At 37.7% G+C, this 24,450-nt stretch overlaps 1 protein-coding gene and 1 long non-coding RNA gene across 2 annotated transcripts in view; one reads left to right on the forward strand and one right to left on the reverse strand.

Moving 5' to 3' along the window:
- The window catches only part of LOC148952345 (uncharacterized), a 137,444-nt gene that overhangs the window by 78,912 nt on the left and 34,082 nt on the right, over positions 1–24,450 (reverse strand). Inside the window, exon 3 of the mRNA XM_089088939.1 lies at positions 1,937–2,115. Coding sequence (XP_088945065.1) covers positions 1,937–2,115 — 179 coding nt within the window. The remainder of the gene's footprint in view (positions 1–1,936; positions 2,116–24,450) is intronic.
- Positions 1–24,450, forward strand: part of LOC148952346 (uncharacterized) — a 120,536-nt gene that overhangs the window by 303 nt on the left and 95,783 nt on the right. The window lies entirely within an intron of this gene.

The following is a 24,450-nucleotide window of genomic DNA, read 5'->3' on the forward strand; positions in this document are numbered from 1 at the left end:
GCTGAAGTCAAAGCACGACATTTTATTATAATTTGGGGATTTTGGGTATATTTGGTTAGAAAGTATTAAAATGGAAATAAAATTAGTTTCGTCTTAGGAACTGGAACTAGGGAATAACCTAAGGTTTAAGTACAATATAAACTCCTTAACCTTAAAAAGTAATTTAAAGAGCTTTTGCCTCTTCCTCCCAGCCTAGTGACCTTTGGAATTTATCTGGCGTTTAATAAAATCTTATATATAAGATGATTGGAACTAGGGGACAATGCAAGACTCCTCCCCATGCGAACACTCTGACGTTACACGAAAAAAAGGGACTCTTTTGTTCTTTTCGCCACCTTTGCATTTTTCATCTCGTGCTAATAATATCTTGAGGTGGTCCTTTTATTCCAGAGATAGGCTAGGGTAGAAAGAGGAATTATATTGCTAGATTAAGATTTCCAATCTCTTCCGTCCAAAGATCCAATTTTCTCTAGAAAGTTGAAGTTTATCAAAGTTCCAAAGAACATTAACTTCCTTTTCAGAATATAACCCTAAAACTTGGTTTGATTTTTACAACCAGTAAGATCTGATAAAAATTTTATTCCTAGGTTCCGAGGAACAGTAATTTGATGCAAAGAATTTTAATTTCACTAGTACCCAAGTCTGTCTGATTATTCAAGTGTAGCAATTTCAATTAGAAGTATTTGATAACCTAAAATTAACTTAATCCTTTTTTCGGTAAACATTCGTGGATTAAACAAGCAAACCCACACAATATTAGACAACAGACATAGAATAGGCTTAGAAGTATTCAAAATAATTAGAGTTAGAACGTTTTCTTTTTATTTCCTTTTATAATAAATATCAGTTGTCACTGGATTCTGAGTACCGATCTTACCAACGCCTCAGATATAACACGCTACCAAATTTTTAGCCCTGATAAGCAGGGGTAATCTTACATGCTGAAAAAATATCTTGAAAGGTTTTAACATTTTTTTTTCGAAAACGAAACTGTGAGTCATAATCAATTGATGTCGAGGCCAAATATTCTGATGGGCTATTCAAAAATTGGCTAAACCGTCCTGAAAGCTACCAACAGGGCCTCCCGAGGGGGAGAGGGAAGGGAGGGGTGCCCCTCCCAAACTTTTTGGTACTCGGTAAAACTTTCGCCGAAGGCGAAAACTTCGGCAGAATTTTTGCAAAATCAGCCGAAATTTAGCAAAATTCTCTATTTCTGCAGAAAATTCGGCATAAATCAGGTAGCAATTCGGTAAAATCTACGAAGATCGCCCCCTCCCCCAATAAAATGAGCCTCCGGATGCCCCTGGCTATCGAAATGCAGATTCAATTTGCGGTCGTGCGTTTCAGGTGAAAAATGAAAGCGACAATACTTTTTACAATGGCCAATAAAACCAATAACTCATGTTCTACCAACAGGGACAAAACAAATTCCACTTTTAACATTGCAACATACATAAGCAACGTCCGTTTGTCCGACAGCAAAAAAAGGAACTACTTTTACAGTGAAAGATTATACAGTGATAATGTACCCAGTGAAACTGAACTTTCCGCAAAGAAAAAGAAAACAAACCAAAAACATTGCCATCTTATTCAGATGACAAAAAAAGTGATGCTACTTTTTGTAATAACGGAAAAACAATGAGTTTTGCCCTTAAAAAAAGTGACACTTTGGCCGCTTCAGCAAAGAAAGAACAGTTGAGGATACAATAAGCGATAACAGAGCAGTTTTGTTCCACAAATTCTTGACACTGATTTTCTTTGATACCGATGTGATGTCTGGAATGAATAATCATGTTAAAGTGCACCCATATTTAGATAAATGTTTGTTGTATTACCATGGCTATTTCCTATTTGGGTTTCTTAATCTACTGTTAATATTTATTTTCTTTATTTTGCCAAATCTCGACTGCTACTTCCTAGAAAAGAATTAAATTACCTTTATCATACTTTTGAGTTTCCTATATCGCTGAAATAAAGATGAAACCTTGCTCTCGTCATAATTCACGTGAAGGGTTTGAATTGCCCGCTTTGCAATCCCATAGGAATCCTCAAGACGTAACCTGACGCTTCTTAGCCGTTCATTTGTAGCCAAAACATCATTACGAACTAAATCACCTGTGGAATGGATAAGATCAGAAGTATAGCATTAAATCTGTTTAAAGTACCTGGAGATAGCCGGGGAAGGGATAGTGGGAGTGTGAAAGCACAGGGTGGCTTGGCCCAGCCCCCCATTGTACTTCCGGGCTCAAGGGCTAAGAAACGGAGATCAGCACCGCTGGTACGGACTGTAAGGTCCAGTGCCATATCCTTACCCTTTCTACCGTTTGATGGTATAAACAGAGAGGTCATCATCTCTAGGACTCCTCTGTTGCAAATGTCCAAGGGTCACTCCCTTTAAAAATCGTTAGCTCCGGCCTATGCACATCAAGTGTGATGCAGAGCATACAATGTGTGATATATAATTGTGGTATAATCGGAGTGTGCCCGACGTGGCAAAACAAATGTAACTCTGAAATGCAAACTATGTGGTAAAAGCGGACACATGTAACAATTAAGAAAACGATGAAATCCACAGACATTAAAAAAGAAAGAAGGAAGTAAATATTTCAACCTAAACCTCAGCTCAACTGTTTTCGGTGAAAAAAGAAGAATAAAAAAGAAGTAGGTATGAGTCGATGGAACAGAATAAAGAAAATCCTCAAAGGCAAAAAGTGAAAGAGAATCCATTTCCTCGATCATAGGCAGCGCAATCGCGCTGCCTAAGTAAAGAACGATGTTGGCACAATGTATTATTAATTTTTTTATTTTTTCTTTTCCTTTAGACCAGAGCACTTCGAAGGAGTATTCCTTTAGACCAGGGTATCGAAGGAGTTGTCACAGAAACTTCAAAAAGGGCACATTCGATTGAAAATTGGAGTGGCTTGTGCCCTTTTTAATAGTCGAAAGTGATTGGAAGGCAACTAACACCCCTTCCACGCCCACCATTTCCCCAAACACATCCAATCAAAATTTTGATATAGCCATTTTGTTCAGTGTAGTTGATTTCAAGATAGAAATTATGATTTTGAGGAGGACAGTCCCCCACAGCTTTCGGGGCAACGGTTGTAAGTTATGCGCTAGGGGCATATAAGGTTATAATAGAAAGCGTTGTCGTAGAAACCTAAAAAAGGCTCCTTGGATTGGAAATTCAAAGGGCTAGTGCCCTTTTTAATAGTCGAAAGTGACTGGAGGACAACTAACCCCCCTCTCACGCCCACCTTTTCCACAAACACATCCAATCAAAATTTTGAGACAGCCATTTTGTTCACCGGAGTTGAAAGTTCTGGAATTTAGGTCTTTGAGGATGACAGCCCCCCACAGCCCTCAGGGCAAGGGTTGTAAGTTTTGCCCTGGGGGCATATAAGGTTTTTATAGAAAGGGTTGTCGTAGAAACTTCAAAAAGGGCTCATTTGATTGGAAATGGAAAGGGCTAGTGCTCTTTTTAATAGTCGAAAGTGATTGGAAGGCAACTAACGCCCCTTCCACGCCTACTATTTATCCAAACACATCCAATCAAAATTTTGAGATAGCCATTTTGTTCAAAGTAGTTGAAAGGTCTCAGCCCTCAGGGTAAGGGCTGTAAGTTATGCACTGGGTGCATATGAGGTTTTTATTAAAAGTTTTGTCGTAGAAACTTGAAAAAGGGCACATTCTATTGGAAATTCAAAGGGCTAGTGCCCTTTTTAATAGTAAAAAGTGATTTGAGGGCAACTGACCCCCCTCTCACGCCCACCATTTCCACAAGCACATCCAATCAAAATCTTTATATAGCCATTTTGTTCAAAGTAGTTAAAAGTTTTAGAAATTAAGTCTATGAGGATGATAACACCCTCAGAGTCCTCGGGGCAACGGTTGTAAATTATGCCCTGGGGGCATATAAGGGTTTTATAGATAGTTATTTTTGTACAAACTTCAAAAAGGGCTTATTCGATTGGAAATTAGAAGGGCCTGTGCCCTTTTTGATAGTCGAAAGTGATTAGAGGATAACTAACACCCCTCTCACACCCACCACATCCCCAAACACATCCAATGAAAATGTTGAGATAGCCATTTTATTCGTCGTAGTTAAAAAGTCCGGAAACTTCGTTTTTGAGGACGACACTCCCCCCGCAGCCCTTAGGGCAAGGGTTGTGAGTTATTTCCTGGGGGCATATAAGTTTTTTTTATAGAAAGCGTTGTCTTAGAAACTTCAAAAAGGAATCATTCAATTTGAAATTGAAACGGATAGTACCCTTTCAACAGTCAAAAGTGATTGAAAGGCAAGTAACCCCCCTTTTACGCCCACCATTTCCCCAAACACGTCCAATCAAAATTTTGAGATATCCATTTTGTTCAACGTAGTCGAAAGATCAGGAAATTAGTTCTTTTAGTATGATAACCCCATCAGAGCCCTCAGTACAAGGGTTGTAAGTTATGCCCTGGGGGCATAAAAGGATTGTATAATTTCAAGGATTGTATAAATTTCAAAAGAGGCTCATTTGATTAGAAATTGAAATTGCCCTTTTTAATATTCGAAAGTGAGTGTAGAGTAATTAACCTCCCTCTTGCGCCCACCATTTGCCCAAACACATCCAATCAAATTTTGTGATAGTAATTTTCTTTAACGTAGTTGAAAGTCCTAGAAATAAGGTCTTTGGGGTTGACAGCCCCCCCCCCGGCTCCCAGGGCAAGGGTCGTAAGTTACCCCCTGGGGGCATATAAGGTTTTTACTCAAAGCGTTGTCGTAGACACCTCAGAAGGGCTCATTCGATTGGAAATTGAAAGGGCTATTGCCTTTTTTAATAATGGAAAGTGATTGGAGAGCAAATAACACCCCTCTCACGCCCACCATTTCCCCAAACACATCCAATCAAATTTTGTGATAGCAATTTTCTTTAACGTAGTTGAAAGTTCTAGAAATAAGGTCTTTGATGTTGACAGCCCCCCCAACTCTCAGGGCAAGGGTCGTAAGTTACCCCCTGGGGGCATATAAGGTTTTTACTCAAAGCGTTGTCGTAGACACTTCAGAAGGGCTCATTCGATTGGAAATTGAAAGGGCTATTGCCTTTTTAATAGTGGAAAGTGATTGGAGAGCAACTAACACCCCTCTCACGCCCACCATTTCCCTAAACACATTCGATCAAAATTTTTAGATAGCCATTTTGTTTAACGTAGTTGAAAGTTCTGGAATTTAGGTCTTTGAGGAGGACAGCCCCCTCACAGCCCACAGCGCAAGGGTTGTAATTTATGCCCTGGGGCATAAATTACATAAGGTGTTTATAGAAAGCGTTGTCGTGGAAACTCAAAAAGGGCCCATTCGATTGCAAATCGAAAGGGTTAGTGCCCTTTTTAATAGTCGAAAGTGATTGGAAGGCTTGACACTTTTATAGTAAAGATCGTTGTGGGTACAGTTTTTTTTTTTTTTTTTTTTTTTTTTTTTTTTTTTTTTAGACCAGGGCACTTCGTTTCGAAGGAGTTGTCGTAAAAAATCCGAAAAGGGCTCATTCGATTGAAAGAAGAAACTGCTAATGCCCTTTTTAATAGTCGAAAGTGATTGAAGGACAAGTAGTTCCCCTCCCACGCCCACACTCCCATTTGCCCATTCTGTTTAAAAACTAAATGTTGCCTTAAGATTAAATCAAAATGCACTGTGTTAATGCTAATTCTCAATAAGGCATCTCAGCAGTATCCCAAGAACGACTGATGGTATTATGTTCAAACTTTCGGGGCTACTTCTGCTCTTAAAATTTAACAAAATCAAAATAGCGTAAGTTTATCCAACAAATCAAAGAAAGTAAACAGATTTGTTTGCGAATAGTATCAAGTTTTCTATTTCAGGTTAACTAGAGGAGGTTTGAAACTAAATGAAACACTACTATTTCTGTCCAGATTTTTAAAAGGGTGTATGTTGTTGAAAATTGCGGAAAATTTTTCTCCAGCTATAAAGTCTTTAAAAAAATTGAAAATATTTAAAGTATTAATTATTTTTCCCAGAAAAGACTATTTTAATATAAAACGAACAGAAATTAATTAAAAAAAACTTTTTCCACAAAATAAGCTTTTCAAAGAAAAGTAAAGAACTCAATTAAACAAAAATGAGCAAAGATAAAATCAAATAACCTACCAAGCGTGAAACTACTACAAATCAGTATCGATAAATAAATGAAACCAAAAACGAATAAAAATTACAATAAAATATATATATATATATATATATATATATATATATATATATATATATATATATATATATATATATATATATATATATATATATATATATATATATATATATATATATATATATATATATATATATATATATATATATATATATATATATATATATATATATATAGCTCATTTCGAGTTTGACTCGGTTATATACTGTAATTAATTAAAAAACCTTTTCCACAAAATAAGTTTTTCAAAGAAAAGTAAAAAACTCCATTAAACCAAAAATGAGCAAAAAATAAAATAAAATAATATACCAAGCGTGAAACTACCACAAATCAGCATCGATAAAAAAATGAAACTCGAAACGAACAGAAATTACAATAAATAACCGAGTCAAACTCAAAACGAACAGAAATTAACATGAGTAGGGCTCAAAACCCCTATGTCTTCCCAAGGCCAGAACATAATTTGCACTTTAGCGAAAAAAATACAAATGAATGTGAATTGTCAGTTTAATATACATATGCTGATTTTTGTTTATTTTTGCTTTAATGGAGTTCTTTACTTTTCTTTGAAAAGCGCATTTGATGGAAAAAGTTTTTTTGGTTAATTTCCATTCGTTTTATATTGACATAGTCTTTTCAGGGAAAAAGAAAATAATATTTTAAATCTTTTCTTTTCTTTAAGACTTTATAGTTTGGCCTGCTATTTGTATGCCGGAGAAAAATTTTCAGCAATATTTTAACAACATACACCCTATATAAAAAATCTGGACACAAATAGTAGTGTTTAATTTAGTTTCATACCTCCTCTAGTTGACCTGAAATAGAAAACTTGATACCATTCGCAAAAAAAAAATCTGTTTGTTTTCTTTGATAGATTGGATACACTTACGCTATTTTGATTTGGTTGAATTCTAAGAGCAGAAGTAGCCCCGGAAGTTTGAAAACAATAACCTCAGTCGTTCTTGGGATACTGCTGAGATGCCTTATTGGGAATTAGCATTAACATAGTGCATTTTGATTTAATTATAAGGCAGCATTTAGTTTTAAACATAATGGGCAAATGGGAGGGTGAGCGTGGCAGGGGGACTAGTTGCCCTCCAATCACTTTTGACTATTAAAAAGGGCATTAGTCCTTTCTATTTTCAATCAAATGAGCCATTTTCGAAGTTCCTATGACAACTTCTTCGATACGAAGTGCTCTGGTCTAAAAAAAGAAAGAAGAAATCATAATAATACATTCTACCCAGATCGATCTTTACTATAAAAATGTCAACTCTTCCAGTCACTTTCGACAATTAAAAAGGGCACTAGCCCTTTCAATTTCCAATCAAATGAGCCCTTATTAGTTTCTGCGACAACGTATTCTGTAAACACCTTAGGCATAACTTAAAACCCTTGCCCTGAGGGCGCCGAGGGGGTTGTCATCCTCAAAGACCTAATTTCCAGAACTTTCAACTATGTTAAACAAAACGGCTATCTCAAAATTTTGATTGGATGTGTTTGGGGAAATGGTGGGTGTGAGAGGGGGGATAGTTGCTTTTCAATCACTTTCGACTATTAAAAAGTGCACTAGACCTTTCAATTTCCATTTAAATGAGCCCTTTTGAAGTTTCTACGACAAAACTTTCTACAAAAGCCTTATGTGCCCCCAGGGCAGAACTTACAACCTTTGCCCTGAGGGTTTGGGTGGGGGGAGGCTGCCATCCTCAAGGACCTAATTTCCCGAAATTTCAATTACCGTCAACAAAACGAATATATCAAAATTTTGATTGGATGTGTTTGGGAAAATTGTGGGTGTGAGAGGGGGGTGAGTTGCTCTTCAATCAATCTCGACTATTAAAAAGGGCTTTAACCGTTTCAATTTCAAATCGAATGAGCCCTTTTTGAAGTTTCTACGACAACTCTTTCTAAAAAAACCTCATATGCCCTCTGGGCATAACTTACAACCCTTGCCCTGAGGGCTGGAGGGGGGGGGGTGTTATCCGCAAAGACATAATTTAGAGAACTTTCAACTACGTAGAAAAAATGGCTATCTAAAAATTTGATTGTATTTGTTTGGGGAAAAGGTGGGCGTGAGAGGGGGATTAGTTGCCCTCCAATTACTTTCGACTATTGAAAAGTGCACTAGCCATTTCAATGCCCAGTCAAATAGGCCCTTTTTGAAGTTTCTACAACGCCACTTTCTATAAAAACCTTATATGCCCCCAGGGCATAGCTTACAACCCTTGCACTGACGGGTGTGGGGGGTTGTCATCCTCAAATACATAATTTCTAAAACTTTCAATTACGTTGAACAAAATGGCTATCTAAAAATTTTGATTAGATGTGTTTAGGGGAAAGGTAGGTCTGAGAGGGGGGTTAGTGGTTCTTCAGTCACTTTCGACTATTAAAAAAGGCACTAGCCCCTTGAATTTCCAATCGAATACACCCTGTTTCAAGTTTCTACGACAAAGCTTTCAATAAAAACCTTATATGCCCCCAGGGCATAACTTGTAACCCTTGCCCTAAGGGCTCTGAGGGGGAGGGGTTGTCATCCTCAAAGACCTAATTTCCAGAACTTTCAGCTACGTTGAACAAAATGGCTATGTAAAACTTTTGAATGGATGTGTTTGGATAGATGGTGGGCGCGAAAGGGGGTTATTTGCCCTCCAATCACTTTCGACTATTAAAAATGGCACAAGCCCTTAGAATTTCCAATCGAATGAGCCCTTTTTCAAGTTTTTATGACAAAGTTTTCAATGTAAACCTTATATGCCCCTAGGGCACAACTTACAACCCTTGCCCTGAAGACTGTGGGGGAACTGTCCTGCTCAAAGGTATAATTTCCAGAACTCTCAACTACGTTGAACAAAATGGCTATCTTAGAATTTTGATTGGATGTCTTTTGGGAAATGATGGTCGTGGAAGGGGGATTAGTTGCTTTCCAATCACTTTTGACTATTAAAAAAAGCACTAGCCATTTCAATTTCCAATCGAATAAGCCCTTTTTGAAGTTTTTACTACAACGCTTTCTATAAAAACCTTATATGCCCCGAGGGCATAACTTACAGCCCTTGCCCTGAGGAATATGGGGGGTCGTCATCCTCAAAGACCTAATTTCCAGAACTTTCGACTACGTTACATATAATGGCTATCACAAAATTTTTATTGGAATTGTTTGGAAAAATGTGGGTCTGAGAGGGGGGCTAGTTGCCCTTCAATCACTTTCGACTATTAAAAGGGCAGTACTCCTTTCAATTTCCAATCGAATGAGTCGTTTTTCAGGGCTTTACGACAAAACTTTCATCACGAAGCGTGACTGCCCCCAGGGCCAGAATGGCAAACTTTGCCCAAAGGGCTGTTGGGGAGCTTCTTCCTCAAAACATAATGTCTGTCTGGAAATCAACAACGCTGAACAAAATGGCTATCAAAAACTTTTGATTGGATGTGTTCTGGGAAATGGTGGGCGTGGAAGGAGTGTTAGCTACCTTCTGATCACTTTTGAATATTAAAAAGGGCACACACCACTTCATATTCCAATTGAAATTTCCTTTTCGAAGTTTCTGCTACAACTTCTTCGATACAAAGTGCCCTGGTCTAAAGGAAAAAAAAAAAAATAATAATACATTGTGCCAACATCGTTCTTATATGCCCCCACGGCATAACTTACAACCCTTGCCCTGAAGGCCGTGCGGGAGTGTCCTGCGCAAAAACATAGTTTCTATCTGGAAATAAACTATGCTGATCAAAATGGCTATCTTAAAATTTTGATTGGATGTGTTTGGGGATCTGGTGGGCGTCTAAGGGGTGTTAGTTACCGTCCAATCACTTTCGACTATTAAAAAGGGCACTAGCCGTTCCAATTTCCAATTGAATGAGCCCAACTCCTTCGATACGAAGTGCCCTGGTATGGAAGAAAAAAAAAAATAATACATTGTGCCAACATCGTTCTTTACTTAGGCAGCGTTATTGCGCTGCCTATGATTTCCGTTCGTTTTGGGTTTCATTTAGCGATGCTGATTTGTGGTACTTTCACACTTGGTGGATTATTTGATTTTATTTTTGCTCATTTTTGGTTTAATGGAGTTCTTTACTTCTCTTTGAAAAACTTAATTTGCGGATTTTTTTTTTAAAATTAATTAACAGTAAAGGACAATTAAATAAAAACCTACTGTTGAATGGGGATCCAGCGTTCCTCTGAAAAACTACCCCCCCCCCCCCCAAACAAAAAAAAAACAAGAAAAAAACCGGGAAATATCCCATGAAAATTCTTCCAAAATGTAAAAATAAGCAGCTAAAGGGAAATTAAGACAAATGAAAAGAACGAAGGAAAGTCATCTTTTATTTCTTCACCAAAGAGGCTCTTGGTCAGCAGGGTTTATTGAATTTTTGAAAAATTCTTTAGTTACACTATTGCTTTCTCATTTGACATGAGAATTTCTTTCAATTTTAAAATTGCTTGGTTTTAATTCAGAGTTTGACTCCTTGTTAATTAAATTAAAATGTAACAATATCACAATGCTAGTCATGTTTTAGAAATAAGAATGATTCCGTCCTTCTTATTTCGATAACTGGATACACATAGAGTATTTTGGTTTACCTCTGCTCCCTCCCCCTAATTCAGAATTTGAGGTCCAATTGACATCCAACGCTCCTTTGAAGTTTCAGCTCAGTCTCCTAAGCAGTCATCAAACAGTTCAGGGTAACGAACTGTAAGTAAGGAGCGACCCGGCTCAATAGTAACCGGAACTCTAAAAAACGGATCTTTGATACCAATTGATATATCAAAAGAATTGGATTTTTATGCTAAATTTTTAAATATGTAAGTTTTATTGAGTTTAGTTTTACCCATCAAAGGTTACGAGTCTGAGAAAATTTACCTGATTCTAAAAAAAGGAGGAAAATCCCCCTAAAATTCATAGAATCTTAATGAAAATCCCACCACAAGATTCAGCATATCAGAGAACCCGACTGTCGAGGTTTTGAGCTTCTATCTTTAAAAATGTGGAATTTTGTACTTTTTGCTAGAAGAAAGATCACGAATACGTGTTTATTTGTTTTTTTACCAGGGTGATCGTATCGATTCAATGGGTCTAGAACATTGAGAGAGGGCTCATTCAAACGAGAATTAAAAGTTCTAGTGCCCTTTTTAAGTGATCAAAAATTTGGAGGGCAACTAGGCCTCCTCTTACGCCATTTTTTCCCCCAAAATTGTCCAATCATAATTCTGAGATGCTATTTTGTTCAACATAGTTGAAAGGCCTAATAATTATGTCATCGAAGGTAACTTGACTCCCCACAGCCCCTGAGGAAAGGTCTTTAACTTATAAAATCGAATTTTTGCTGGGGGGCCTTTGCACGGGGAGAATTTTCCATGGGGAGAGAATTTTCCAGGGTGTGAGCGTTTCAGGGGAAATTGTATACTGGTATACTGTAGGAATTTACCAGAATTTTTGTACAAAGTTTCTTTATATGTCCTGCTTTCTCTTTACTGAATGAGTTTTACGCGTGGACGTGTTAATGATAATTGTCTGGGGTAAATTTTTACCAGGATTTGATTTTCAGAGGACATTTCCGTGGGGAGAGGGATTTTTCTGTGGAGGTGGAGCCAGATTCCCTGGCGTTATATGAAAAACGATTGGAAATCAAATAAAACAAATATTACGTATTTATTGCGTATAAGTGGGGGGGTTGCCACTCCTCAACACCTGGCTCTATGTGCGAAAGTTTAAACTTCGTCCCAATTCTTCGTCCCAATTCTTTTAAACTTCACTCCTGAAACACAATAGTCGTTGAATTAGAACAATAAGTGACTTTTTTTTTAATGCCGAGAATTTTAGCGTGAAGAACGAGGTGTTGAGTAGGTGGCAGCCCTTCTCGTATACGTAATAGTTTCTGCTCGTTTTAAGTTTTAATATTGCTCCACACTTTCAATGGAAAAAAAGTTTTTTTTTATTTAATCTCTTAAACTTTACACTAAAACATCTAGGACTTGAAACAAAAAGAGTCCATGCAACCCGGTACATCTTTGAGGAGCTGCAAATAAACAAAAATAAAAATAATAATCAATTATCAACAGAATTTAAGATGTGTAGTTAGTAAAATTTAGGCAAAGCTAAACCTATATTTGATGCCCTAACTTAGCAAAAAATCATGTTAACTTCATTAGTTTCTCTACCAAAGTTTGAATAAAAACCTTTCTTCAGGCTTTGTTGTCAGTATTTCTAAAGCCTAAAAAACGTACAAATTATTAAAAAAAAAGTCTTTCTGATCAGAGGCAACGCTGTAGCGTTGCCTAGGGTAAAGGCCATACGGCTCCAATGTTTTATTATTATTATTATTTTATTTTTTTTTTCCAGATGCACTTCATATAGAAGGGATTGTCGTAGAAACTTAAAAGGGGGCTCATTCGATTGGAACTTAAGAGTTCTAGTGTCCTTTCTAATAGTCAAAAATGATTGGAGGGCAACTAGCCCCCCCCCCCCCAAAGCCAATCATTCCCCCAAACACATCCAATCAAATTTTTGAGGTAGCCATTTGGTTCAGCGTAGTTGATTTCCAGATACAAAATATTTGTTTAAAGGAGGAAACTCCCCCACAACCCTCAGGGCAAGGGTTTTAAGTTATGCCCTGGGGGCATAGAAGGTTTTTATAGAAGGCGTTGTCGTAGAAACTTTAAAACAGGCTCAATCGATTGGAAATTAAAGGGATAGTGCCCTTTTTAATAGTCGAAAGTGACTGGAGTGTAACTAGCCCCCCAACCCCTCCCCCCCCCCCACACCCATCATTTCCCCAGACACATCCAATCAAAATTTTGAGATAGCCATTTTGTTCAGCTTAGTTGATTACCGGATAGAAAATATATTTTTGAGGAGGGCCCTCCCCAACAACCCTCAGGGCAAGGGTTTTAAGTTATACCCTGGGGGCATATAAGGTTTTTATAGAAGGTGTTGTCGTAGAAACTTCAAAAAAGGCTCATTTGACTGGAAATTCAAAAAGCTAGTGCCCTTTTTAATAGTCGAAAATGATTGGTGGGAACTAGCCCCCCCCACGCCCATTATTCCCCCAAACACATCCAATCGAAATTTGAGATAGACATTTTGTTCAGCGGAGTTGATTTCCAGATAGAAAATATATTTTTGAGGAGGAAACTCCCCCACAACCCTCAGAGCAAGGGTTTTAAGTTATACCCTGGGGGCATATAGGGTTTATATAGAAGGCGTTGTCGTAGAAACTTCAAAACAGGCTCATTCGATTGAAAATTAAAGGGCTAGTGCCCTTTTTAATAGCTGAAAGTGATTGGAGTGTAACTATCCCCCCTTCCCCCCCCCCACGCCCATTATTTCTCCAAACACATCCAATCAAAATTTTAAGATATCCATTTTGTTCAGCGTAGTTGATTTCCAGATAGAAAATATATTTTTGAGGAGGACACTCCCCCACAACCCTCAGGGCAATGGTGTTAAGTTATGCCCTTGGGGCATATGTGGTTTTTATAGAAGGCGTTTTCGTAGAAACTTCAAAACAGGCTCATTCGATTGTAAATTTCAAAGGGTTAGTGCCCTTTTTAATAGTCTAAAATGATTGGAGGGCAACTAGCCCCCCCCCCCACCCATCATTCCCCCAAACACATCCAATCAAAATTTTGAGATAGCCATTTTGTTCAGCGTAGTTGATTTCCAGATAGAAAATATATTTTTTAGGAGGAAACTCCCCCACAACCCTCAGAGCAAGGGTTTTAAGTTATACCCTGGGGGCATATAGGGTTTATATAGAAGGCGTTGTCGTAGAAACTTCAAAACAGGCTCATTCGATTGAAAATTAAAGGGCTAGTGCCCTTTTTAATAGCTGAAAGTGATTGGAGTGTAACTATCCCCCCTTCCCCCCCCCCCACGCCCATTATTTCTCCAAACACATCCAATCAAAATTTTAAGATATCCATTTTGTTCAGCGTAGTTGATTTCCAGATAGCAAACATGTTTTTGAGGAGGACACTCCCCCCCAACCCGCAGGGCAAAGGTTTTAAGTTATGCCCTGGGGGCATATAAGGTTTTTATAGAAGGCGTTGTCGTAGAAACTTCAAAAAAGGCTCATTCGATTGGAATTTAAAGGGTTAGTGCCCTTTTTAATATTCGAAAGTGATTGGTGGGCAACTAGCCCCCCCCCCCCCCCACCCATCATTCCCCCAAACACATCCAATGAAAATTTTGAGATAGCCAGTGTGTTCAGCTTATTTGATTTCCAGATAGATAATATATTTTTGAGGAGGACACTCCCCCCCAACCCTCACGGCAAGGGTTTTCAGATATGCCGTGTGGGCATATAAGGTTTTTATAGAAGGCGTTGTCGTAGAAACATCAAAACACGCTCATTTGATTTAAAATTAAAGGGATAGTGCTCTTTTTAATAGTCGAAAATGATTGGAGTTTAACTAGCCACCTTCCCCCCACTCCCATCATTTCCCCAAACACATCCAATCAAAATTTTCAGATAGCCATTTTGTTTAGCGTAGTTGATTTCCAGATATAAAATATATTTTTGAGGACGACACTCCCCCACAACCCTCAGGGCAAGGGTTTTGAGATATACCCTGGGGGCATATAAGGTTTTTATAGAAGGCGTTGTCGTAGAAACTTCAAAACGGGCTCATTCGATTGGAAATTAAAGGGCTAGTGCCCTTTTTAATAGTCGAAAGTGATTGGAGTGCAACTAGCCCCCCCCCCCACGCCCATCATTTCCCCAAACATATCCAATAAAAATTCTGAGATAGCCATTTTGTTCCGCGTAGTTGATTTCCAGATAGAAAATACGTTTTTGAGGAGAATATTCCACCAGAACCATCAGGGCAAGGGTTGTAAGATAGGCCCTGGGGGCATATAAGGTTTTTGTAGAAGGCTGTGTCGTATAAACTTCAAAAAAGGCTTATTCGATTGGAAATTCAAAGGGATAGTGCTCTTTTTAATAGTTGAAAGTGATTGGAGGGCAACTCGCCCCCCCCCCCACGCCCATCATTCCCCCAAACACATCCAATCAAAATTTTGAGATAGCCAATTTGTTCAGCGCAGTTGATTTTCTGATAGAAAACATGTTTTTGAGGAGGACACTCCCCCACAGCCCTAAGGGCAAGTGTTTTAAGTTATATCCTTGGGGCATATAAGGCTTTTATTGAAGGCGTTCTCGTAGAAACTTCAAACAAGGCTCGTTCGATTGAAAATTCAAAAGGCCTGGGCCCTATTTAATTGTCGAAAGTGATTGGAGGGTAACTAGCCTCCCCCCCCTACGCCCATCAGTCCCCCAAACACATCCAATCAAAATTCTGAGATAGCCATTTTGTTCAGTGTAGTTGATTTCCAGATAGAAAATATGTTTTTGAGGAGGACACTCCCCCCAACCCTTAGTGCAAGAGTTTTAAGTAATACCCTGGGGGCATATAAGGTTTTTATAGAAGGCGTTGTCGTAGAAACTTCAAAACAGGCACATTCAATTGGAAATTCAACGGGCTAGGGACGTTTTTAATAGTTGAAAGTGATTGGAGGGTAACTAGCCCCCCACCCCGCCACCGCCCATCATTCCCCCAAACACTTGACTTGCTTCACTTATGGCTCCTGCCACGTTAGGGGTGGCGTAGAGAGCGTCGCAACTCTGCTCCTCCAGGCTCTTCGGTCTAGTGCTATTAGTGGGGCCTCTTCGACAGCGATATTAGCTATCTCAAGGAATTTGTTGAGGCTCTCCTTCCACCTTGTCTGAGGTCTGCCCCTCGGGCAAGACCAGCCATTAGCTTTAGCGTCAAAATCGTAGACTATTCGGGCTGGGGTTGTCGTCGGCAAACGTAGGTGTCCGAACTATCTGAGAGTACGGTGCGCTATTTGGACGGAGAATGGCACTTGCAAGGTGAGTGCCAGCAACCTTGCGTGGCTTACAAAACCTTTCTACCGAAGTCCGTCGATCCAAAGGAGCTGTTTCGTCTGGCAGACGTCTAACATGCTGAGGATTGTCGATTTGAGAGGCTAGGTTTCCGCTGCATAGAGGAGGACCAAGCTTACGGATGCATTATAAATTCGCATCTTCGTGCGCTTAGATATATGCGGCATCCTCCAGAGATTGTAGAGCCTTCCGACGATAAACGAGGCTTTTGAAATTCGGCTGTACACCTCTTCCTCTATAGAGCCATCATTAGACAGCAAGGAGCCAATATAAGTGAATTTCTTTACAACTTCAACAGGAGCTCCGCAAACAATTATGTTCTCAGGGGGCGAGACTGGGCTTGGGGGCTCAATTGCCATTATCTTCGTCTTAAGCCAGTTTATTTTCAGCCCCACTTTTGCTGCCTCTTCCTGTAGGACTTCCAGAGCGTCAGTCAACTAGTCGATCGAGTCAGCAACGAGACCAAGATCATCTGCGAAGTCAGCGTCCGTCAGAACGCGATTTCCAAACTGCAGACCAAAGGGCAGGCGATTTGTTGTTTGTGTCATGACATGGTCTATCACGCAATTAAACAGTTCCGGGGTGGCGGCACACTCTTGTCGTATACTGGTTTTGATGCCGAATGTCGTGCTCCGTTTGCGGTTGACTTGGACGCAATCCACGGTCTTTTCGTAAAGCTTTTCAAACAACTTGCAGTATTTGTCTGGTAGAACAAATGATCGAAGTATCAGCCAGAGCGAGTTGCGATCCACTGAGTAAAATGCAGCCTTGAAGTCCACAAAGGCTACATATGCTTTCCTCCTGAATTCCTTCGTCTTCTCAATTAACTGGCGCATGGTAAAGATTTGTTCGACAGTGGATCTCCCGGGCATAAAACCCGCCTGCTGGACTCTCCTCTTTCTTCTGAGGATGCTCGTGCATCTATCCAGCAGGGTCATAGCAAAGAGCTTTCCAGGCACTGAAAGTAGCGTTATGCCTCTGTAGTTCAAACAGATGCTCTTGCTCCCCTTCCTCTTCCTTAAAGGCAAGATATACCTGCTCGCCAGTCCTTCGGGATCCATTCTGTGCGCCGAACCACAGAGAACAGCATATGGAGCCAAAGTAGCATCGCTGGTCCGGCATACTTCAGGAGCTAAGCAGATATTCCACATACGCCTGCCGCTTTGTTGTTCTTCAAAAGTTTTACTGCTGGGTAGATATCTCATTACGCGAAAGGATTGTTTGTGTCACTTGTCAGCAGTTCTTGGGTGCTAGTGGGTAGGCTGATGATCTCCTGGTCAGTCTGCATTATGGGTTTGGTGTTGAGGAGACCCGAGAAGGGGTCTTACCTTCGACTGACCTCGGCAGCTTCGTCACTGAGCGGCTGACCATCCACAGAGACAACAAATGCAACCGAGAGGGCTATGTCTCCTGTTAGATCACGGAGATGCTTATAGAGACTACCAACGTCTCCTTTCTTGGCTGCACCCTCTAGCTCATGTGCCTTCCTTTCCACAAACAGTTTCTTGTCTCGCTGTATCAGTTTGTTGTGGACCCCATTAAGGCTTCTATAGGTTGGCATGTCACCGACTAACCTCGCCTTGCGTCTCTGCTCTATGACGTCAAGCGTATCCGACTGAATCCACGCTTTATTAGCACGCTTTTCCGACCAACTTTTGCTGTCGCTGATTCCAGGACATTCTTTTTTAACGAGAGGCATGCGTTTCACAACTTTCAAATGGCAGGAACAACTTCCATTTTGTTCAGCGTAGTTGATTTCTGGATATAAAATATGTTTTTGAGGAGGACAATCCCCCAAAACCCTCAGGGCAAGAGTTTTAAGTTATGCCCTGGGGGTATATAAGGTTTTTATAGAAGGCGGTGTCGTAGAAACTTCAAAAAAGGCTCATTCGATTGGAAATTCCGAGGGCTAGTGCCCTTTGTAATAGTCGAAAGTGATTTGAGGGCAACTAACCCCCCTCTCACGCCCACCTTTTCCCAAACCCATCCATTCAAAATTTTAAGACAGCCATTTAATTAAACATAGTTTTAAGTTCTGGAAATTAGGTCTTTGAGGATTACAACTCCCCCAAAGCCCTCAGGGCAAGGGTTGTAATTTAAGCACTCTCCGAATCCTTCATATTATTTCTTATGGAAGGGATGCTCGTATAAACTTTACAGAGGACTCAATTGATTGAAAATTGAAAGTTCTTGTTCACTTTTTAAGAGTCAAAAGAGATTGAAGGGCAACTAGCCCCTCTCCCTCCTCCACGCCCTAAATGCATCAGATAAAAATTTTGAGACAGAAATTTTGTTAAAATAGTTCAAAGTTCTGATAACAAAAAAACTGCGATGTCGACAGAGCCCACCAGGGCCCAGGGATAGGCGTTGTAAGTTACGCCTTGGGGCATAACTTATTAATGGGGGTTTATAACATATGGGAAGGTGGTTTGTATGGGAAGAACACATAGGAAATCTATTTTAATTATCCAATTATAAGGTTAAAATACATACTCTGTGATAGATACAAAATTGCTTTGGCACACAAAATCCTATTAAGGTCCATTCCAAACAGTCGTGATCCCTTTGGGTCAGCAAGTTAAATGGTCTAAACCCCCTTATTGGAGCTATTTTGTCAATCCATTCATTGTTGTCAATCGCTTTCCACAAGTTATGCAAGCTGTCTATTGTTCATATATATGGTTTTTATCAAAGAGATAATCGTATAGACTTTGAAAAAACCCTCATTCGATTTAAATTGAAAGTTCTAGATCCGTTTTTTAAAGTCAAGAATAATCGGACTTTAAGCAACCCCCCCCCCCCCCCATGCCATAAAAACTTAAACTTTTTGCAATCAAAAACGAACAAAATTAATTAAAAAAAAAACTTTCCTAAAAATAGGTTTTTCAAAGAAAATTTAAGGTCATTTTAAACTAAAGCCCAGGATATACAATTCCCTTTTAAAATAAAAACTCAAAACGACCAAAAATTACTCTTAAAGAATAAAAGAAAGCCAAAACTAACATAAATTAAATAAACAATCGTAGCAAAAAACGTACAAAAAGTAATGGTATAAATGAATAAATACATCTTAAAGCGAGTAATGCTTAGATTGAATATGAAAATCAAGCTTAAAACGAAAAAAAATATTTTGCTATTGAATTATAAATGAAACTTAAAACGAACAGAAATTAAATAACAATCTAAGCGAACAAACATACAATATATATTAATGTAAATGAATAAATAAATCTTAAAACGAGTGAAACTTAAATTGAATATGCAAATCAAGTTTGAATCGAATAAAAATAACTACAAACAAGAGTTTGGGTATCGTCTCACTGCAGAAGCCTAAAACCTACTGCGTCATTGGCGCTTTACTGAAAACAAATCATATTACAAATGTTTTCTTTTGTACTTAATGTTGAAAATAAATATTATAATTACAGTAAAATTTTGAACTGATGAGCTTTTAGCAATTAATATCATTATGCATCAAATATTCAGTTTAATTTATTAGTTCTTTTCAAGATTGGTCAAGACAAATATAGTTTCACTACAAACAAAATTTGGATACTGCTCCTTCTTTAACTGTAAAAACCTAAAGCCTTCTGCGTCATTGGTGCTTCACTGAAAACGAATTACTCGTATATTACAAATTTATTATTTTCCAGTTCTTTCAGTATTTAAAATGAAAATAACAATTACAGTGAAAAAAAATCTTGAACTGATGAATCGGTCAACAATTAATATCATTATATATCTGATACTCAATTTGATATTCTTTATACTTTCCAAGACTGTTCAAGACTCATATAGTTTTGCTATTTTTTTTTAACTCTGCCATTTTTTGTAACTAATCGTGTTAATTTGTTATGAAAACATTCTATGGCTTCTAGGCATTTCTATTTGAGCGGAAAACTCCACCTCAAACTTTGTGGAACATGCATTTTCTTGCATGAAACACCAAAATATAATAAAATGTCAAGTTTCGGAGTATCCCACCACTCGTAAGCAAGTGGCATTGGTATTTTTGAATCCGAATGGTGAATTTAGGGGGGTGGAGGGCAGGCTAATTTTTGCAGCAGTCCCATTCCATCGTAGTCTGGTTCACATTTTCAACAGTTGGTGTCAGGACTATCATATAATCTACCAAACATACAACTACCCCAAATCAGTAAATGAAACTCGAAAAAAACGAACATTAAAATAAATATTAGAGTCGAAATCGAAGCGGGCAAAAATTAATGTGAGTAGGGTTCAAAACCCCTATGCTTTCTAAAAGCCAGAATATAATTTGTACTTTACTGAAAAAAAAATTCAAATGAGTTTACTGAAAAAAAATGTGCATTGTCAATTTAATACACATATGTTGATATTTATTCCCTAAAATCTTAATTAATTTTTTATTTCTTAAAGTTACAAAAGTGAAAATATTTCAAACAATTGTTTTCAGTAAAGCGCCAATGACGCAGTAAGTTTTAGTTTTCTGCAGTGAGACGATACCCAAACTCTTGTTTGTAGTTACTTTTATTTGATTAAACTTTGATTTCGATATTTAACTCTTGTTTCACTTGCTATCAGATTGATTTGTTGGTTTTCATTAATATGTATTGTATGTTTGCTCGCAATGATCGTTATTTAATTTGTCTCTGTTTTAAGTTTCATTTATGCTTTAATTGCAAAATATTTGTTTTCGTTTTAAGCTTGATATTTATATTCAATCTAAGCATTATTCACTTTAGGATCTATTTATTCATTTATATTACTACTTGTTGTATGTTTTTTGCTATGATTGTTTATTTAATTTCTCTTCGTTTTGGGTTTCATATATTCTTTAATAGTAATTTCTGGTTGTTTTGAGTTTTAATTTTAACAGGTATTTGTATCTCCCGAGCTTAAGTTTAAAATGGCCTTTACTTTTCTTTGAAAAACTTATTTTTCAGAAAGTTTTTTTTTAATTAATAAAAGTAAAAAGTGACCAAGAATTCTTGGTCACATGGCTGAGACTCTAGGCAGGCATGCCTTTCCAAAAACTAACAAACAAGTATGTGTCCAATAAGAGAGTCATGCATACTGCCGCCATTTATCCGTGCCCCAGCCATTCAAACATTTGGTAATGTTTATATTCTAGGACCACTGGTTCAATTCTATCGCCCTTTGGGAAAAAACAGCAAAAAAAACAAATAAACATGCATCCGTGACCTTTGTTCTGGCAAAAATACAAAATTCCACATTATTGCACGGAAACATCAAAACCATAGGTTAGGTTAGGTTACGTGTGGTGCACGTAACAAGAAAAAACAAACAAACAAATCCGTGATACGTTGTTCCATACTTTCAATTGAAAAAAAAACTTATTATGTTTTTATATTAATTTCTGATTGTTTTTTTTAATAATTCGTTTTAAGTTTCGAATGAACCCTGTTACGATATTCCAGGACCACTGGGTCAATTCTAACACCCTTGGGAAAAAAACAGCAAAAATAAACAAATAAACATGCATCCGTGATCTTTCTTCTGGCAAAAAATACAAAATTCCCCATTTTTGCATGGAAAAATCAAAACCATGGGTTAGGTTAGATTACGTGCGGTGCACGTAACAAAAAAACAAACAAACAAATAAACATGCGTCCGTGATACGTTGTTCCATACTTTCAGTTGAAAAAAAACGTATTATGTTTTTAATTTAATTTCTGATTGTTTTTTTTTAATAATGACAGGAATTCCGACCCCACCTCTATGGTGAAATCCCCTTTCAACTATGCCGAACAAATGGATATGTCAAAATATTGATCGGATGATTTTGAGAAAAAATGAGCATGAGAGGGGGCCTAGTTGGCCTCCAGTCCTTTTGGTCACTTAGAAAGGTAAAGAGAGAGAGAGCTACTTACAATTGGACCTTTACTTGTTTCAGAGTCCATACTGAAACTGTTATATTTACAACATTCACATTAAGCCTTTATATGGATTGTTTTAATTGTAATAGACATGTCAAGGTGTGAAGTTAAAATGCGTGAAAGACTAACGACTTATTCTGATCATTTTGATAATTCGTTATGATTTTCTATGGGTTGCAGCAATTCATGTGTAAAACGATTAAAAACAGTTTCACCTATTGTAACATAAATGAAATGGATATCGTTTTGACCTGCATCTCATAATATCAACATAAAAAATGAACACCTTAAATCTACTCATAAAATACTTCATATTTTTTCTCCAGATGTCACATATTTCTATTTCTCATTTTAAAATGACTCTCACACTACTGATTCAAACTCACAAAAAAAGCCCCTTTCATATTCGGAATAATTTCAGTTCGTTTTAAGTTTTAATGTCTCTTCGTACTTTCAGTTAAAAAAACACTTTTTATTTATTTATTTAATTCGAAAAAGGGCAGACCAGAATACAGGCCGCGACTTTTTACACCATTCACTGCAATAAAAAAGAAACAATTTTTTTTCAACTGAAAGTAAGGAGCAACATTAACATAAACGACCCTTGTGTTTCAGGAGTCGTTCTTAAGGAATCGGGACAGAATTTGAACTTTAGCGTAAAGAGCTAGGTGTTGAGGAGGGGACAGTCCCCTTCATATACGTAATAATTTCTGTTCATTTTAAGTTTTGAATGAACCATCTTACAATATTCTAGGACCACTGGGTCGATTCTATCGCCCTTGGGAAAAAAAACGGCAAAAAAAACAAACAAATGAACTTTAGCGTAAGGAGTTAGGTGTTGAGAAATAAACACTCCACATTTTTGCAATGAAACATCAAAACTATAGGTTAGATTAGGTTACGTGTGGTTCATGTAGCAAATAAAAATTAACACACATCCGTGATACGTTCTTTACGTGATACACGTGATTCGTGATACTACACCTATAGATATAGATGGCAGCCCACAATTGAAAAATCAAATACAAAATTCCACATTTTTGCACGGAAACACCAAAACCATAGGTTAGGTTAGGTTACGTGCGCACGAACGTAACCTAACCTAACCTATGGTTTTGATGTTTCCTTGCAAAAATGTGGAGTGTTTATTTCTCAACACCTAGCTCTTTACGCTAAAGTTCATTTGTTTTTTTTTTGCTGTTTTTCTCCAAGGGCGATAGAATCGACCCAGTGGTCCTTGAATATCATAAGAGGGTTCATTCAAAACTGAAAACGAACAGAAATTATTACGTATATGAAAGGGACTGTCCCCTTCTCAACACCTAGCTCTTTACGCTAAAGTTCGAATTCTATCCCAATTCTTTAAGAACGATCCCTGTAACACAAGGGTAGTTTAAGTTAATGTTGGTCCTTATTTCCAGTTGAAAAAAAAAATTGTTTAAAAAAAAACGAATTGCAACAAGCAACATTAAGACTTAAGACAAACAGAGTTTATTTTTGTCGACTTAGATTCGTTTAATTTCGCTAACATGATCCTAATACTTTACTTTTAAGTTTCAGGAGGCACAATCCGTTTTTGACGATAGTCAGTGGAGGGTTCTAGAATTAACTGTAGAGGATGAGGTTACAATATCAAATATAGAAAAGTCACTAGACCGAGGGGGGGGGGGAGAAAGATGAAATTCCAGATACAGTGCAGCTGGCAGAGGATGATAATACTATGGAGTTTCTCCCCCACCCTTTAAAAGACGGAAAGAAGCTATTGTTGAGGATATGCAGCTGGATGAAGATACTATGGAGTTTCTCCCTCCACCCACTATAAAGACGGAAAGAAGCAATAAAGGAGACATTTATCAATGATGAAGATGACATCACCATCGAGACATCTCCCTTGGTTGAAGATGATGAAGTCATAATCTAAAAAACCATAGAGTGTATAGATTTATGTGTAAATGCATTATTTCAATAAAGAACTTTTTTATATCTAGAAAATTGTGTCTTTTAGAATCATGCGATATTTTTACATATGAAAACATATTAAAATTCATGACATGAAAAAAAAACTATTTCAGACTAGTACAATGCGAGTTTTTTTTTTTTTTTTTTTGTCAAAGCACAGAAAATATTCATATGACCATGGTTACAAAGTGTTTATAGATTTGACGGTCTTTAAAAAGACTGTTGGATAGCCAAGGGCGTGATGGGTGTTATAAAAATTCATCATTGTTCATCACCCATTTGGTGTAATCCCAATCTATATCACGGGTTTTGTTGTCCTTCTTCTTCCTGGGATATCTAATATATATATTCAAAGAAGGAATATTCATCGGAATCCATCTGCTAAAAAATCAAACCTCGTCCTCAGGATTGTGTATTTTATTCGGAAATACCTCACAATTTAAATCATCCAAGTAGAATATTGGAATATCCGATTTGCATTTGTCGATTAAAAGTTTATTAGTGGGTAC

This window comes from Artemia sp. Qi Xiang Cuo, chromosome 5 (assembly GCF_049724085.1).
Source record: "Artemia sp. Qi Xiang Cuo chromosome 5, ASM4972408v1, whole genome shotgun sequence".
Lineage (NCBI taxonomy): Eukaryota > Metazoa > Arthropoda > Branchiopoda > Anostraca > Artemiidae > Artemia > Artemia sp. Qi Xiang Cuo.